Here is a 19,833-nt window from a genome sequence, read left to right as displayed (position 1 = left end):
TATACAGACACTTCATTCTAGCAAGGGATGGTAAAACCACTTCTGCAAGGACTAAAGTTTAATATAGCCTTAAGTGAAGTGCACATTTCTGATTGTCAGGATAGATAATATCTGAGTAACACAATAAGGCTGACTCAGAGGCCTGGATACTGCTTCAAATGTCAGACTTGGCAAGCAGAAAGGAAGGAAACCAAGGAAAAATGCCTCAAGGATAATTATTTTCTATCCTACAAATAATCAAGCTACTTTACCAAACATATGCCAATACTTGCCAGGATGCAAGGGCATAGAGATTAACCTCAACTCAATTAAGACTGGGACTTCTCTGAAAATCCATCATCTTTCAAGATCACAGAACACGAGAGAGCGAGCGAGCACAAAGTAAGCTGCCAGCTCTGAAGATCTATGATCCTACTGCTGTTGCACTTTTGTGACACCATAACTGATGGTACAAACTTTGCGTGTTCCACCTATACATTGCCAATCCCATTACTCTTAGCAGCATGCTAAAGACACCCCCCCCCAAGATACTTCATAACTGGATTTTGCTTCCTGAAATTCAGTTCTGCCTTTCACTATATTCAATAGTTATATTTATTAACTTTTTTTCTTTCATGGGAAAAAAAGTGTTAGAATACCATGCTTGGGACCTGCTAGAAGAAAGAGTGCTTGAAATATCAAAACCAAATAACTTTGGTGCCGGCTGTACCATGTTCCCTGGTGTATCAAGAAATGCTACAATTAAATTCAACTAATTAGATTTTTTTAATCCTTTAAAAAGATAACATATTCCATTCAAAATGAAAGCCAAGAGACTCCTCTGGGTCTCATAACATTAAAACAAGTTCCTATTCTGTCAGCTAAGCATTCCACAGAAGTTGTTGGAGGGGGTTGTTAAAAAAGTTTTCAAAAAAAGTTGAACTAGCAGAACATCAAGTCCTAAAGAAGTAATAACTCTGATTCTCTGCATCCAATTCCTCTCTTCCAGGAAAGCAACATTCTATGAATTTTCACGCCTATTAATTTGCAATCAGAAATGTTAAATCAAGAATTGCATTTAACAGTAAGGGAGAAAGATCTGCTTTATAAGGAACTTTTCACTGCACAACAAGCTTATCTGATGGAAGAATATATTTGGTCTGCAAGAACCATGGGCCCTGTTATCTTGTCACATCAATATCTAGCTATTATCCCTCCTGTCCAAAAGGTAAAACTCAGAATGCGCACAGGGGAAAGGGCTCTGCTGGGATTTACAGCCCATTTAATTTCCACTAAGCCCCTGGTTCTCTAATTAGGTAACTCAAATCAAAACAGTGTCAAAAATACTTAAAATATAGACTTCATGTTTTTTATGTAAGTGGTACTGAAAGAATGGCTATACACAGGTATCACAATGGCTATTAAAAACTAAGTATCACTGCTGATGAAGAACAGGAAACATCATGTTTCATGAATGCATTCACATTACCATACAGTATTCCACACCTTTTTCCTAACAGACTGTAAACTGTAAGAGAAGCACTTTAATCTAGACCATGCATTTAAAGTAGACAGAAAATTAGAAGAGTCATTATTTAGAAGTTTACTAAAATCTGCTTCCATTTGAAAGACTTCCAAATTAGACAAAGAGACAAGATCACATAACTGAAGGTTTTCAGAACATTTTTCCTGCACTTTTTCATTACAAGAGAGGCTTTTTTCTGCCACCCACCTCCCCTTAACCTTGTTTCCTCTTTTAGCTTCAGTTCTGAAATATTAACAACAATCTTTCGGTCACAGTCTGAAGTGTAAGAGACAACCTAAATCTAAAGGCTTACACACAGCACAGCTGTTAGCTGATGTTGGGAGCTATCTTTTGTCCCTATAAACATAAGCCACAAATGCTATGTCTGCCAATTTCACTGCTGACAGTGGGAAGGAAAACAAGAACAAGACTATTCAGGTAGTCTTCACTGATAGTTGACCAGCTGTTTGCCATCAGCTAAAATCTTTTATTGCACATGATTCATCCTCCTACTCTACCAGAAATGCAGGAACTTTCCAACAGTTTCACAGGGCTCAATGTTTCACTTCCATCATATTTCTTAACAGAAGACATGCGATCTTTCAGAAGACTTAGCAGCAATCAATGCCCAGAGTAAACTAGTCACACAGACTTGTACAGGATAAGTTGAAAACAGTAGTAATACAGTTGACTTACAAACAGAGTTAAGTGTATAAAGAAAAGAATCTGGAAAAGACTGTATCAAAATCTTTTCCTCGTGCTCTGTACAGAATGCAGAATTATTTCTGTATTGCCCAAAAGCTGATCTGAATCCAGAACAACTTACTGACAGGAAACAAATAAATAAATAAAAAACCCCAAACACATGAACTGTAGTCTACACAGAGATAAAACACCTTTATATCTTTATATTAAGAGCTGAATTAAATGTTTTAGATCGATTTCACCCAAACTAACATCCCCACATTTATGGTTTATAAATGTTTCTCCTCAGCTTCCCAGTGCACATCAACATTGCACAGTTTCAACAGTGAAACTCCACTAGCTATTTCCTCATTTTCCTACCTTTGCACAACATAATACACAAACAACCAACTTAATATATTTTAACATAAAAAGTTTCTTTCTCATCTATGTCAAAACCCATCTCCCCTCCAAATCATGTAGGTTTGAGCCAAACATAAAAGATACTTGTCTCTATTCTTGAAACTCTGCATTTCCAAAAAGAACGAGTGTTCCCAAAATGAAGTATGAATAAGAGGATGGATTTGAAGGAACATTTTACATGCCGTGAAAGAAAATCTGTAAAGATACATTTTAAATGTACCTGAGCTCCATTCCCTGCACCATTGTATTTATTAGCAACTACACATTGATACAAATAAATTCACCTGCAACCTCACGAATTAAAGCAGATATTAATGGTAATTCTCAAAATAAGTTTTTCAGTTTTAGTGGATATAATATAAAGGAAATAGCAAGGCCACAATTCATTTTTTGAGCATTGTTAAAAACTGTAATAATCTGCTGACTTGTGAAAAAAATATTGCTCTGAAAAAGCCCCAGGAGCTTCTTCTCAAGCAGCACATTGACAGCAGATGGCCAGCATCAACTCTGCAGTTACCAGTCTGGCCTGGCAGCCTCACAGATGACAATGATACTCTTTTCTTTTTGTGGATGTGGGGAGGGGGCAGCTTGAGAGATGCAGACAACTAGGTATCATAGGCAACAACCCCTTCCACTAAAAACATATGTATGTATACAATCAATTTCCAAGCCTGTCACATGCTTCTTCCATTAACTTTCATTTCAATTAGGTTTCCCTCCTTTATTTTTAACACTGAAAAAACTTTTAAGTAGTAGAAAAGACAAACAACGTGGCAGGAAATGGATAACATAAAGGATACAGTAGAACAGACCATTGTCAAGCATTGCCAGAGACAAACTTCACGAACTACCTGTTGTGGCAACTTTCCCCCTCTTTGTTTCACTCTCCCCTCAGCACAGTCTTCCCCCACCTGGCCCTGAACAGATATTCTCTTGCCTAAAGAGGTGAACAGAACATCTGATGAGGAGCTGCTGTTTCATTTCCTCTCCTTCATCCCACCCCTCAAATGGGGAAGCCCTCAAAACAGAGGAGGGGAGGGCATGTTTTTAATCCAAATGCTGCATCTTAAAATATTATTGTGCAACATTTGGCTGAGATTGATTGTAAAGCTATATATATACATAGCATTAGAGTGCTTTATTCCCCCTACATCTCCTGGGAGGAAAAAAAACAACCAATGAGGCTTCTGCATTAATAGCCATTTACTATTTCAGTTTTACATCCAAGAATTTGAATATCTGAGTAAAACCTTTATTTTGCCAAAGCCAATAACTGTTTAGAAATGAAAATAATAATGGCCAGTCTTTGCGAACGAAGATTTGGGGAAAGGTGTTTTACCTTTCCAGCCTGCGCAATGGATTTTTTTAGGTGAGACACAGCATGCGCTGAACTGAGCCCACCCTTTAATCCTAAGGTTCATCTGTTGGGGCCAAGCGAGCTTGGACAATGGCAGTGAGGTCCTCAGGACGTAGGTTTGTTTAGAGTGACCTTCTCATAGATGGATGGCCTCACAGGCCTAACGAGCTCCATCTGCCCGGGGGACTGGGATTCGAACCTGGGTCGCAGCAGTGAGAGTCCTGCATGCTAACCACTAGGCCACCAGGGGTCCCCCAGAAATGAAAATAAGCAGAAAGCAAACTATGAGTTCCCTTCCGACCAACAGATGCAACACAAAGAGGGTGGAAAGGATCTTCTCATGAGCAAAGAACCTGATATACTTAACTGAGGCATTTGGACCTCTCCTCAGGAATGCTCAGTCCCTCACAGAGACTTCTGTCTTACATTGATTCAGCATTCCTTACCTCATTTCTTGTAATTCTTCCTATTCTTCCTCATTTCAGCTACCCCTTTTGAAAAATTTATCACACACAGAAAGATAAGATGCTGGAGAAAAGTATATCACAGTCCTGCTGTCGTTATCTGTCTTGAAAATCTTACTGGGAAATAAGGCTATTCAAGAAGAAAACCTCAAGTCTTCTTATGGCCTAATTTCTGTCTCATTCAGGCTTAATTCCAGTTACACATTGAATAGGGAGGGTGTCAATGTAATGGAGATGCTGCCACCTTAGAGGCTGCACCCCTCCCTAACAAGAACACGCTGGGTAATCATGACTTAATCCAAACTAAGTTTTAACAGTCCTTAGATATTGTTATTCTTCTCAAAGATCTTGGACTATGTGTCAAATGCCATGCAATGAAATGTAAATTACTTATCACCAGAAGGCAGAGATGATAACACAACACACCCCATTTTCCTCCCAGCCCCAATGAGAAGCTTTCTTTGCTGACACACACAGTGTGACACACACAATGAATACCAGAAAGTACAGGACATTACTTCCCTGTATAAATCTGGCACTTCTTGTTACTGCAATTATCAAAAGATGTACCAGCTTTGTGGCAGAGATGCAAGTTAATGCACACAACTCATGCAGAACTAAATTAATCAAACCTCATCAAAACAATTACTTGGTCCAGCAAGGAAAAAAAAACTGCATGCGCTCAGTAGCTTTGATTCTTTTGGGAAACACACCTTTAAAACATTTTGGATTGTTTCTCTCTCAGTAACATCCAAAACTTAAGAGTGTCAACTCACCTTCCACACTATCAGAACAGGAGGTACCAATCCCAGTGTCCCCGCTGTCAGAAGCTATGCTGTGTCTTCTGACAGGATTGCTTTGACTGCTTGATGAAATCGTTGTGCTCTGCCACAGGGATTCAGTACCAGGTAACCATCCCACTGAGGAATAATCTGAGCCTATAAAAAAAAGAAGCCAGAATTCTGTCATTACAAACACAGTACAGAAGGCAACAATAAAATATCTGTCAAGATGAAAACTGAATCCTCGTTTCATAGTTCGAGTCAGACTGTGCCTATGTCTTGGGATATTATTTTTTTTAAATTAAAATCCTTTTGCTAGGTGAAACCTTCCCAAAAGTTCCAATACATATATTTTTACTATTTAAAAACATGATCCTTATACTATTATTGCACAAACATTAACAAAACAACTATCACATGATTCCTATCCTAGAACTGATTCTCAATTCACAGCAGATTTTTGCATTGCATGCCTTCAAATACAAAGAGATGAACAAATGTTAGGCCAGAAACCAGCTGAAGATTTGGCCAGTGAGATACAGTCATTTCCAACTGTGCATAAACCCCACAACCTAGGTGATAAAATAAAGCCAGCAGTGAAATCGTCAACACCGATACGTAAAGTAATTCATTACGTTTCTCTGTTATCAGTAGTTTTCAGTGGTCAAGACAGACTACAAACTGAAGAAGGCACATCGTAGCTGCACACAAGCTGTGTTTGTCAGACATCTATCCATCTTGCAGTTTGCTTCATTTTGGTTATCTTTTTAATTCAAATAATCATTAAAATATTACATATTAAAACACAATTCAGAGCAGCAAACTGTTCCTCTGCTCAAGGAGTCTTTAAAGTAGGCCACATATTCTCATAGTCAACCTCAAGAGAATATATATCACAGAGTACAATCCCAGACAACCATTACAATTTCCAATAGCCAATATCTAAATCTGAGAATTGTTTATAGGCAGACTACTGATCACCACACTCACACTCTGAACCAACAGAGGTACATAAAGAACCTCGGAAAAAAGCATGGCTGCACTTCATCTATACGTAATCACATACATACAGCCCCTCTAGCAGTTAGCTTTGTGCAGCACTTTCAGCAGGAAATGACTCATGAAGAAGTATCAGTTCACATACAATGTCTCTTATGCTACATGCGGTTATTTTTAGGTCATTCAAACATTTTCAGCAGTGTCCATCCAAAGTCATAACATCAATTTAACTCTGCAATGATATCTGCAGATCATTGCTAATTCCAGCTGTACTCGTTTTCCAGAATATTAAGTAGTTTGGAAAAGGATATAAAAATGAATATGTGTGTGTGTGTATATATATATATATCCCCGCCCCCACATATATGAATACACGCATACTCCCCATATAGCAGCCAGATCACTAGACCTACTAGCCAGAGTGCTAACAGCTGCTTGCCAAGTCACTTGTAAATTGAGGAACACACTAAATACCTACTTACACAGTCAATTCCTTACTGCGTGTGCTATTTAACTGTAAGATAACATCTAAAACAGTCTACTTTCTGTAAGTAGGTTCTTGAAGGTCTTAAATATGCCTGTCTATCTGATTTGCCTCAACTTTGTTCTCCATTGAGGTTACGGCCTCTTCTTCCCTTTAACACATTTTCCTATCTTTTCTCCTGGTATTCAAAATCACTCAGTTTTCCTCCCACATCATTCCACTTTAGCAATATCCTATGTAATGTATTTCCTTCTCTTTCTTAAACTTAGTTTTTCCTCTCCAAAAGTCTCAACTATTCCATTGAGTATCTTTCAAGACCAGAGGAGCCACACATGAACACACTTGCCTGTGGCTCACCAGTCACACCCTCTAAAGAGGCACCAGCCAAGATTCCAAGGGAACACCATTCCAGGTGTCATTCTTCATACCATCCTCTCTGTGTCATCACCTAATGTACTGAAGTTTTGCACACAGCTACTGGGAAACTGGGACATTTCTGCTTCTCCTACCATCCAGCACATTTTTCACTAAATACTCTGGCTGCTTTGGGAACAATAATTTTTCCCTCTTAATAGGGCTACTTTCCACAAGAGTTCCACTTCATACATCTCAAGCTGCATCTAGCTATTCCAGCAAGAGTAATGTTGACTTAAGGGAGGCCCAGCTAATTAAATCAGAGACAGTTCTGATTTAGGAGACATTTCAAATACATTTATAGAAGAGAAATTTAGATTGATTTACCCTTTATCATGCTGTTTTCCACTATGTAACACTTCGGTGACATTTCAGCTTTTACGGCATTAAACAAGCATTAAAAGAAATGCAGCAGATAATGCTACCACTACTGCATGTTAAATTAACACAGTATTAAGTGTCAAACCCTTTAGATTTCTTGGCTAGACAAATACTCAGTATGTGAACCTATAACCATCCATATGCAAACCCCCAAAGGGGAGAGATACTTTTCACTCTGGTGGAACTTTGAGAAATAAGAGCTAAAAATACCACAGAACCAGAGTAACTTGCGAAAGGACATTCAGAAGTCACCTACTCTAACCCCCAGCTCAAAGCAAGGCTAATGAGATCAGACTGCTCCAAGGTCCCATACAGCTGAGTCCTGAACACCTCCAAGGACACAGATTCCAACACCCTTTCCGGGCAGCTTGTTCCAGCATTCAACCACATCTCAAGAGTCTCTCACATTCCAAACATTGGTGCAATATATCCTGAAAAATGCAATAACACAGTGCAACTAGACTTAACAAAAAGGGTTAACATACTAGAGGGGGCAGACAGTCATCCTCATTGGGGTCTCTACAGGCACTGTAAGCTGAGAAAATAATAGGTGCTACAATTTTAGAAAATAATAGGCACTACAAATAGATTACCCTGCTCTAGTCTATTCTCAGTTTTACATCTACACAGTCTTGGGACACACCAAGCCCCCAGTGTGGTGCTGAACACAAGTCCAGGAGGACACACTGGCACAACACAGAATTAATGCAATGCCTTCTTGAGCACTTTTGCACCCAAGGGAAGTTCAGCATCACTAACTTAACTCGTGAAGCCTGATCGTTGAGCTTGCAGGCCTGAATAACTAAGTACTGGAACACATCCATAGCTACCGAGAGATCAGCATGAGGCCAGCAAGAGTTTATTGGCTTTGGCTCAGCACAGACCAGCCAGATCCCATCTGGCTTTCCAGGAAAAATACTCAAGTCTATCTGCACGGTGCCCTGGGCTCCAGAAGGGTCTCTTCACTCAGGCACTCCTTCTCACTACCCACTGGATGCATAGCTGGCAGGAAAGTGCCCACAGTGCTGTCATTAGGATAATGCCTTCCCCTTACAGCCAACCTGTACACAGAGATATGGACAGTGGCTGGCATGGGGTGGAACACATTCATTTTCTCCCTGGGCTTCTACTGCTCAGAAGCAACCTCTACATTTACAAGGGGTATGTCCCAAGAAAGACAATTATTTTAGATTTTTAGTACGTAAACTGTATGTGCATTTTAACCTATTTTAGGCATGTCAACAGAACATGGTTGCCCATGATCACTTCCAAGAAATGCTTTTTCTTTGCCTCCCTGACATTAAACATGCTCTGTTTTTTCTAAAAAGATAGCTAATGACGTATTCCAAGAGTCTACACTTTTTAATATTTCATGGCATATCTGCATCACTGTTTTACTTTGCTGAACTAATGATGACTCTACTCCATAGAAGGCCATTACAAAAATACAAGTGTCTACATGAAAGAAAGCTTTTCAAAGCTGATTGGACCCACTACCATAAATAAATACAAGCAACAAGATAGTAGGAACAGACTCAATAATTAAGTCTCAACAGTAAGTAACCCATAAAATAGGATCTTATAGAACTCATTAGTCCAAGACATTATTTAAAAATTAATTTATTACTTTATTTGAAACTAACTTTCCGAGCCAAGTCATGAGGAATCACCAACAGGTATGCACCCTGTTCTATGGTCCCCATCTCCTTTTTGAACAGCTCTCTGCAAATAAATGATCTTTCACACAGAAAACAGCCTACACTAGAAGACCAAGTATAAAAGAGGATGATACACAGGAGTCCCCACACTGCTCAGTTAGCACACCTGCCTTACCCTGCTGCTCTAATCTCAAGTCTGCCAATCAACAGCTAGTGTCCCTCTGCCCAAAATACAGTGGGATAAGAAAAGCAAGCAAAAACTTCTAAGAGATATTTGTGCTGCTCAAATATATATATTCCCAACTGACTATGATGATTCTTTACCAGGCTAGAAAAATCTACCTTTCATAGGATTTGCTAGAAGAGAAAGAAGAGTAGTGTCATCCTACCCAGCTGTAATTTCCATCAACAAACATGACAAAATACACACGAGATTCCAAACAAATCTCAGAAGGAGCCTTGTTTATACACAAAGTTGACTACCTCCTTAAATTTGGCCAGCTAAATATACCGACATAGTCCTGTGTTTCCAGACTAGACATTTAAAACAGATCCATTTACAACTAAGTATATTAAGTGCAGGAAGTAGATTATTTATTAAGAGAGAACAGTTGTTGAAATTTCACTCCACAAAAACATGTATCTTTTTCTGTGTGTTACAGAATGCTGTCAGCTACTGCTGGCAGAAAGTCTCCTAGTTAATTCTGGATCATTACCACTCTTAATTTCAGTGGCATGCACAGTTCCCATTTGATATACATACACAAAATAATCACACCACCATCTTAATATCTATTTTCTAAAATACCTCAAAAATGCTTGAATGTAAAGATTATTATTTTTAAGTGACAGCTATGATACTATTATTTTACCTAGACACTGAATGGAAAGCAACAGTCCAAGACTTAACTGGGTTTCACAGCAGATACATTCTAACTTAAGGATACTGATTTTTCTATTCCACACCATGACTGACATAGATTGTGACCAGAAGTGAATCACCCGTGACAGCCACTGTAAATTTATACAGTCAAAGGATTCTGAAGGAGATATCTCACTACAGTACTATCAAAACTGACAAATAAGCAAAGCTCCATTCTAGTCATCATGGATGTGACCAGGCTGTACAATAGTGTTTCATGCCAGGATGGCACTGAAGCCTGCCTGAAGCTCTTCCATGGAAAGAGAGTCAGCATTCAGCCCAAAGACACTGCCAAAGTTAATTAGTTCACCCTCACCATCTGTACCTTTACCCAAACCCCTGCTAATTATGCCAGAAGATCACACAACAGTATTTTGAAACAACTCAACCCACCTCCAAGCTTGTTCTCCCACATCTACTCACACAATCCCCTGATACTGATGAACTTATCCCAACTCCTACACAGACCCCTCTTCTCAAGGAATTCTTCAGGCGGTCATAGACTCTCTTCTGCACTCTCTCCCTGTCCCGTAGGGCTAAGTAAGCACACATCTTTTCAAAAGGAAAAGTCTACAAACCAACCCACAAAGGGTCTCTCAGTGACCCATTTGTTGTATTGTAAGAAAAAAAACTTTCTGCCACTGGAATACGTTTGTTTACTCATCATATATGCAAAATCATTACTGCTGAAAGATTAAAGAAGACTTCACTCCGGTGTATGTTTCATGCACAAGTCTTTGCCAAAAATATTCTATTTTTTTTAACTAAGACAACACAGTGAGAAAAGGAAATGGAGGCAGGTGAACCTAAAATGCTAAAAAACCTTTTCAAAAGTAGACACAAGAGCAGATGCCATACTTTAACACATTTATATAGGGTTTTAAAAAAAGCTGAGAGTCAGCAATAGAATGGCTCAATGGCAGCCTCCTTCAGTCAAAGGTGAAGCAAATTATAAGGTGCATTCAGTCAATCTGATATTCTGATACGATAAAAAGATCCAGGCATGTAAGCGTTCCTTGTAGACAAAGGCAAAAAGAAAACTTATTAGGACAAATAAATACTTCAATAAATACTTTTGAAAATAATGTTTAAGATCTGGCATCCCAAGCCTAATCACCTAGACACATACTTCCTAGGTGCACTTCATCTCTATGATCCTTCTGCAAAATAAATTGCAACTTTTATTAAAACAAATGTCTAAAACAAGTTCCAGGTCTACAGTGAAACCTCTTCTCTTCCAGGATGAGCAGTACAGTGCTCTGGAGGTGGTGGAAGCTCACAGCTTTACCAGCTTGCCATGAACTCAGATATCAGAAGGCCTTAGTCCCTCTTCTCACATGAACGCAGCTCAGAGTAGGTGGATGATGCAGTTTAATCTAAGTGCCATAAGAAGCCGGGTAAGATGGGATGAAATGACAGCCCTGAACTATTGAATTTTTACATTTCAGTTTCTCAAGAGCACAGTGTCAGATAGCTAAAGTATGATTCATCCTGAGCGCTCATATTCTTTATTAGAGTGCTTTCTTGACAGAGCCTGCAAGCTATTCAACCAAGTTCTAGTTTTTCATTTGGAAACTGATTAGAGCAATCCTAAGTATGCAGAAAGATAAAAATGTACAGATATAGAGGGAAGCAGGAAAAGAAAAATAGGAATGCAAGAGTTTAAATAGAAGAATATTGAGAGAGAGACTTTTTTATCAACATTTTTACTTGTACAGCCTGATAACACACTGCCTGGTATACAAAGGCCCATACCTGTCCTCTGTACTGTTAATGTGCAAAAGAATTTATTTACCAGAGAGAGAGAAAAACATCATAAAATAGTAGAGGAGAAAAATTAAAGTAGGAGAGAAAGAAGAAAATCCTCAAAATACACATACACCTCATTGGTAACATCAATTATAAAAACCCGGCTATGGTCATATTTTAAGGAACATAAATTCGTGCTTCAATTTCTTGAGAGCCTAATTTAAAGTAAGTTGTGTCACCAAATCTCTGGCTTCTTTTGCATCTCAAATTTCTTAATAAAAGTTAAACAGTTTCGTTTTTCCTCCCCTAGAGAAGTGGCTCAATGCACAACCTCTCAGATAATTATAGCTATAAAACCTTTGTCTTCTGTACAAAACAGTATTTCAGTGTGAACCTTCACAAGGTCCCATTTTTGTAACTTTACAAACATGTACGGGACTGTACAACAACAAGTTACAAGGCATCCCATGCAGGAACGTGTGTGATTTAGAAGGAACAATGGGAACTAAGAATAATAAATGCGTCATTTTGATAGATGAGCTTTAGAAAATCTTGCCAAGGCAGTTTAAAGACATAATCAGGACTATCAACCCCCACACCAGTGTCTATAGAAAGTAAGAGGTGCACAGCTCTGTCTTTCCATCAGAGTCCAGCTGGCCAGCTTATGCCGCTAGCTAAAATGAGTTTGAGCTGAGAACGCTGTTTGACATTAGAGCTGGCTGGATCCTGTGGTCAGCTGCTACACAAAGGCTGCTCACCCTTTGCAGACATCTTTGCTTGCCCAGCATAAGCCCTGCCACTCCAGAGCCCACAGAAAGGGGTTCAGGAACAAACTGTTCCTGCTTACGGAAAAGGTTATCTGCTAATTTGATTTCCTAAGCTTGCTCAGCAAGGGGTCAGACAAGAAGCAGCGCCAAGGAGGGAGTGGGAACATACAGGTCTGACGCCTCTAAACAATTAAGTAGTAACTAGGGTTATACTACTGCCAAATTGTACATTACGGCTCATTCTAAACTGGAGTGAGATAGGCATAAATCTCTGGCTGGCTACACTGAGGAGGACAAAATCTGTTCAACTAGCTGAAAGCTGTGTTCAACACAGCATTCTGTTATCTAAAAAGGTAGCAAAATCCTTAGGACTGACACAGTATGTAATATTGGGCTCTGCCTTCCTGATTTCCACTCTAGAAAACACTTAAAACAAGAACTCAAATTCATAACACACTTTATACACACACAGCATTTAGCTGTAGTTATTTAATATCAACTCAATGATTAAAATCCAACCCTTCTCAAGAAAGAAAGAGATTTGCTTTCATTTCATCACAGGAGCAAGACCAAAAACTTAGTCCAATTGTTGATGGTACTCCTGTGAGTTTCCTGCTTCCAGATAGAGCATTTGCATAAAACAGAACTTCAAAATACAAACTGCAGATGTTTCTTATTTCACATTTGGCACACAGACCACATCTATTACCTCATGCCTGCTCTGCTGGCTTGCGTGTTTGTCTTCGGACTCAATGCACTATTCACCCCACGGAAACACAAAATTATATTTTTAGTTTCCATTCACTTCCATATAGTAACTGCAGAAGAGAAAGTTACCTTTTAAACTTAGAAAGTTTATCAATTACAATAGGAAGAGGGGAACATCCAGGAAAATAAACACATTAAATTATGCTTAAAGTTAATATAAGCGTTGAACAGCAAGCCCTCAGGACATGCAGTCAGTTCCTAGGGTCTGACAAAAAAGCTGTGCACTTATAGTTGATCAGCTTCATCTTCCTATCAAAAAAAAAAAGCTACTGATCACAGATTACCATCTATGTTTCACCCCTTCTTACAGCTTAATTGGTATTTAAAACCATAATCAGGTAAGTTTTTTTCTCCAAGTTGTTTGTCATTCTAACATTTTTCTTACAGAATTACCTTTGTTCTCCCTCTTTCTGATTAAAGAGTTAATTCAATCTCCTCTATGCATGGAGAAAAGTGAAGTAATCATAACTGCTAGAATGAGTCAAAAAAACACTAAATGGTTTTAACCAGCTCCCAAACTTTCCAAGTGGATCAAATTAAGGAGTCTAGCAGCCTTACTTTTAAAAAAAAAAGTTAATAATTTCTCTCCTCCTTGTAGTCAAATATCAGATCTAAAGGTACCTCTGACACCAAAGAAATGGTGAAGACAGAGACTCCCACAAAATAAAATTTCACTGAAATATTTTGCTCAAGAAAAACAATGGAAAAAATCCTAATGTTGTCAAAGAAGTCTAATGTTCATTACACACACAACAGCATCTACTTTATTAGGAACATATCAGAGACTGAGCCTCCAGGCTATAGTTTTAGTGCATGCTAACAGAAGTATGCACATCATGTAAAGGAGTTCCCACACTGTTACATTTGGGTTAAAAGGATGAAATGCTCCCTTCATGTAAGTCATTAGGAGATTTTCCTTACAAACTTCCAACGCCCATGTCACAGAGCATAACTTTTCCCCTCACTTAGCTCTTCACCTTCCACTAACACCTATTCTATATAAGGACAGACAATACTCTGAAAATTAAAAAGTAGCAGATAAAAAGAAAAAAATCCTTCACACAATACACCATCAACCCAGGATAATTCCACTCAAAACTTCTTGTCTTCCTGTCGACCCAACTACAACCACTTTTAATGTAAAACTTTACACTACAATAATTCTATCAGCCACACAAAAGTCCTTGTTCAATCAGTTTGGTATTTCAGATGACGGAGAGAACAGGAAGAAGTTAAGACTGTAACTGTTATCTATGTCTTTCCAAACTAGCAAAAGGAATAAAGTTAGAAGTAATGGTATTTCCAATGTCTTTTTGTGCTTTCAGCTGGGTCACTACACTTCATACTTTTTTTTCTTATTATCCACAGAACCATCAGGTATTTCATCAGTGTTTGTCACTGAACTTTTATACAAAGCATTAATTCTCAACTATAAGAATGCCTCCAAAGGTTGAGAATTGCCAAAAGGTATAAATAGCTTTGCTGAAGAGTAGGTATTTGGGAAAGAAGATACCATCTTATAAAAAAGATAAGACTTAAAATAAGAAAAGTCTTATTTATTCTGAAACATTTGAAAAAGTTGCAGCTTTCCACACCATCTGGAAACTATGCTACAAAAGGCGTAAAAGAAACATTAAAAACATAAGGATACCTTATAAGGAATCTCAGATCTGACTCCAGGATGATTCAAGAATTTTTCTTGTCCAAACACCACACCACTGGTCTCTAACATATTAGGAAGCTAAAAGTTTGAAAAGCATCTTTTGCTCTTCTACTTGTATTTGCTAAGTCTACTTCAGGTATTTTAATGAAGAGGCAATTATGACTTTTCCTTGACACTACTGGCACTGCCCTTCCTTAGCAGGACTGAGATAGTCTCCTACTACTACTTCAGTCATTATCCATTATCCTGGACTTGCTTAAACCTGTATGTGAGTCCACTAATTGGTGGAAGTTACACTGTCCAACGGAATTAATGTCACTTTTTCCTGATCCTCACTCTTAATCTTCCTTGGCCTTCATTGTAAGCCTGAGGATTAACTATATACTTCCTGATGGCAGCAGCAGCAGCAAACCAAGACTATGCTGGGAGATTTTTCCACTCTCCATGAGCTGATTGAAGAGGTAGTCCATTTGACTCTAAATATTCCACACCTGCCTGATATCAGTGCAGATGCTTCCTGCAGTGAAACTGACAGATTCCCGTCAGGTTCCCGACACCAGGGTCAGGCAACTGTAACCCCTCCCCTTCAGTATTTAACTTCAGTACATTCCTGGTCCAGCCTCCCCACTTCGTTTGCTGTAAGGTTGAACAAGTGCTAGAGTGGGCACATGGGATGCAATAAGGATACATGAGTGGAGGTACACAGAAAGGTGGGAGCAACTTACGCACTAGATTATCTTACCTGTAAAATAAAATCATGCCCCGCAATCCACCCATATACACACCTTCAGGAAAAAGAAGGGGTTTACCTGTCACATTTTCCCACATTTCAGGGACTATCACATCTTAAAAGAAGAGAGAAAAAAAATTCTCTAAACTCGACCTTCTTTTATTTGTGTTAGTTACTCCTTTCACAGATGGGCCAGTTGAATCTCAAAAAACAGCAAAGATCCCTGTGGAATGAGGAACAGAAAGATGCAGTGTCATTTATGGCATGGCTGGCTGCAGAAAAATAGGTCACTTGAGCGTGGCTGTGCAATCAATAGGATGTTTGTACCCAGGCAACCAAGCCAGATGCTGTGGAGCAGAGAGCCCAGGAAAAGCTCGCATTGCATCCCCAGGGGCAATTCCACAGGTCTCAGCAGTTTCAGGAAACACAAGGGATGATATGTCAGGACTAAGACACTTGTAAGCATATTTACATGAGTTATTCCCTGCTGCATGTTCTCCTCCTCTTCTCCAGCCATCTCCCTCTGTGCTTCTGCAGCTGATCTGCAGTTTCCCACTTGCCACGTTCAGTATCTCCTCAACTTGCCCTAGACAGCAAGAAACTTCATGTAGGAGCCTACGGCAGACACCAGAACCTTGTTATACTTCAGTACACCTTCCCACACCCTCCCCAAGTGTTGGCAGGAATAAACTTCATGACACTATATATAGTGTTATTGGAGGTCTACTGAAAGAAATAGCAAAACACAATGACTTCTTTCTGAAGAAATTTTATGGGAGTTGCAGGTACCCACACGTTTGTTGGGGCTGCAGGGCAGCCTCTGTGAAAAGTGTCCAGAGCTGTGCCAGGTTGGACACAGCTGGTTCCAGCCAGCTCCAAGCCATCCACTTCAGGGCACTGCTGAACCCAACAAACATGATAGCAACACTTTGGAGAAAACGTTTGTTAAGAAAGAGCAAAACACTGTCCAGAAGCAATGAGCGAGGGTGGAAAAACTGCGAGGAAACAGCCCTGTGAGCCCAGAGACAAGAGCAGGAGGGGAGGAGGAGAAGCAGGAGCTCCAAGCACCTGCACAGAGATTCCCTGTAAGGTCCTACAGAGATCAGGCTGGCGCAAGGCAATAGCACAAGGAAGGAGTATGAAGAGGAGCTGACGTGGACTGACGCTATGGTCAAGTCCACTTGCCAGCCACTGTCACAGGAAAAACAATCTCTCTGTCTTCTTCTCAATTCACAAGCTTTTCCATCCTGTTTTCTCTCCTGTCTCACTGAGCAAGGGGAGTGGGAAGTGGCTGGGCGGATGTCTGGCAGCCAGCCATGGCTAACCCACGGCAGAAGCCAGTGAGAAAGCCACTTTTTGAATTACACAGTGAATACACTTGAATGTGTTTTAAAGCTAATCACAACCACAATCAGACTGTCTCATTGTCAGTATACAACTTCAAGACATATTTGGGCATCTGAGAGGCTACTGACAACTACAACCAAGTCAGCACTTTTTCAGCCAAAGAACAACCAGCATAGGAACTGAAAATCAGTTAAACTCTCCAACTATTAAACCACAGACAAGTTGTATGATAGAAACAAGCATCCAAAGAGTACAGAAGGTAGAGCAGGTGACATTGAACAAGTGTAGCACTCTCTCTCTTCTCCTTAAGTAACTTGTCTACAATGAACAAACTTTGCTTCCAACAATGGCAGATGACCACCTCTGGATACAACCTCAAGTCATGCAATTTAGGAGGCTTCCAGCTGTTCTTACCACCAGGTACTCTTACTGTATTTGGCAAGTGCTCCATATCTTGAAACACATGCGTTCTTTAACAGGTATTAAATGTCCAACTAAAATCTTAGCATAAATAATTTGCAACTGTAAGAATCAATATTTGGTGGACATAAATCCTAGACATTCTTTTGAAAAGCTACAGATGCTCTTATCCTACTAGCACTTCCTTCATCACCATCCCCTAGGGCAGATGTGATGGCTCAGGTTGCTTTTTACTATATCCTTATTCTGTACAACCATTTAAAATGAATGCATTCTTCTCAAAATCGTTACATTAATTACTACTTCCTCTAAGTAAAGTTTCAAAAGCACAGAAATACTGCAAACCCAGGTCTATATTCAGTGAGTAAATGTTTAACATACAAGAGATCAGAAAAACTCCTAAGCCCCAGGACCAACACTATAATATACCCTCACATCCATCACTCTTCTCGTGCCAAGCAGTTAAGATATACATGTTCTGCACACATTAAAAGAGTAGATGCTACATCCATAAAAGTGAATTGTCTGGAGGGAGGAAAAAACAAAGGCATTGTTTTTGAAGGGAAGTAAGTAGCTCCTGTTCACCATCACTCAAACACAGAATGTCATTTGACCTCGCAGTGATCTGTGAAAGACAGCAGAGGCCATTCTAGCAGCTGGAACACCACATTTTTAAGCTCAGGTGATCAATCTTTACAATGCACCATATGCAAATGTATATATACACTTATAACTGGTAACCAATTTGAAGTCTACATGTGGTCTAACTCACCAGTTATTGCTTTGCCTAGCCCATAAAGATAAACCTGCCTTCTCAAGATATTCCAAGAGCTGTCACATTCCCAGCTGCAGATCTCCAATAGCAGACTAAGAAAACTTGTTACAGAAACAAACCCACTGGATTTCTGTCCCTTCCTCCACCTCACATTACGAAAACAAGTGTCATCAGCTGCACCCTCCCCATGCCAGCTGTTAGGAAGCTGCCTGTGAAGCCCCTGGGTACCCCAAGAAGATAGTGCCCCACAATCTGTTGTGACCTTATTGCTGTTGACATTTTGCTTGTGACACCATTAAATAATCTTTCAGATCCACGTGTGTCATACTGCCAATAAGGCTCAAGTACAAGAACGCAGGGCAAACCACACAGCCAGGGCTCCAGAAGTAGAGGGGTGAAGGCTACTATTTTTAGGGAGTGTCAGTAATATCTTTTTGATGTCCATTATTATCAATAGATAATATTGGACAGTGGAGAGAAGCCTGACTAGAGGCGGCACAGTTTACTGAAAGTAATAAATACTTGTAATTTCATTTTAAAGTGTGCTGGTTTCACTTTCCACAGGCATCTGTTGGACACACATGGCCTAACTGAATGACTGCATGCCCCAGAGGTAAAACACATCTAGATGAACACTTTCATAGTCTTAAAAGTTATTAACCAAGTGTGCATTTCAAAGGCTGGTCTAGATTAATAAGCAAATGGATTAAAATGCTGCATGCCCTTCACTGCAGTTATTTAAATTCCTGCAGCACATGGCAAACTGCTGTCTTTATAGAGGTATAAGGGTTTCATAAACAGTTACATGTGTACAAGAAGACTGAAAGACTAGGTCAATCATATACATTCTGAAAATAGCATTTTAATTTTTCAAGACAGGCACTGAGACTGTAAGAAGCTGGATTTTTTTCGCACGGGCAGCAAACTTTGTCATTAAATGATTAAACGAGAAGGACCTATCTAAAAAAATTCCAGCGGGATGCAAACAAGATAGCACACTTGTTTTCAGAGAATGCACTCCCATTGAACCAAACTGCAGGAACAATATGGAAATTAGAAAAGAGAATAAAACTGAAGGCCACAAATTAAATATGCCCCAAGAAGTGTCCTTGCCTGTTACATTTTAAGATAATCAGAATTAATTTGCATCTATTACTGAAAAACTGGTAATTCCCCTGTGTAAATAGAATACTTCAGTAAGCATTTGGCTTTGTAAGGGAACTGTAAGATTCTCAACAAAACTAAGACTTCTAAATACATATATCCATAGATAACTAGAGTACAACTAGCAAAACAGAACACTTTTCAATAATAAATACAGTTTAATAAGAGTTATCAAGTTACTAACTGTTATGCTCCCACATCAATCAGAATCTATAGCAAGTAGTTGCCATTAAAGAATTAAACATATCTTAACAAAAGAAAAATTCCTTCAGCTTAAAAAATAAGTGCTTAAACTTCTGCTTCCTCGTAGGATGCTCTTGTTCTGCTACAAAATACTTTTCCCATGGACAGTTTCCTTGAAAAAAAAATAAAAATATC

At 39.3% G+C, this 19,833-nt stretch overlaps 1 protein-coding gene across 2 annotated transcripts in view; it reads right to left on the bottom strand.

Annotated features, from left to right (window-relative positions):
* Positions 1-19,833, bottom strand: part of CEP85L (centrosomal protein 85 like) — a 145,757-nt gene that overhangs the window by 88,946 nt on the left and 36,978 nt on the right. For both annotated transcript variants that reach the window (XR_003535708.1, XM_027692456.1), the window contains exon 2: positions 5,209-5,370. Coding sequence is in view for 1 of the 2 variants with exons in the window: in XM_027692456.1 (XP_027548257.1) it covers positions 5,209-5,370 (162 nt within the window). In the remaining variant the exon portion in view is untranslated. The remainder of the gene's footprint in view (positions 1-5,208; positions 5,371-19,833) is intronic.

Source organism: Neopelma chrysocephalum, unplaced genomic scaffold (genome assembly GCF_003984885.1).
Source record: "Neopelma chrysocephalum unplaced genomic scaffold, ASM398488v2 Primary Assembly neopelma1_23, whole genome shotgun sequence".
NCBI classification, from domain to species: Eukaryota; Metazoa; Chordata; class Aves; order Passeriformes; family Pipridae; genus Neopelma; species Neopelma chrysocephalum.
This window is presented reverse-complemented; position numbering and strand designations above follow the sequence as displayed.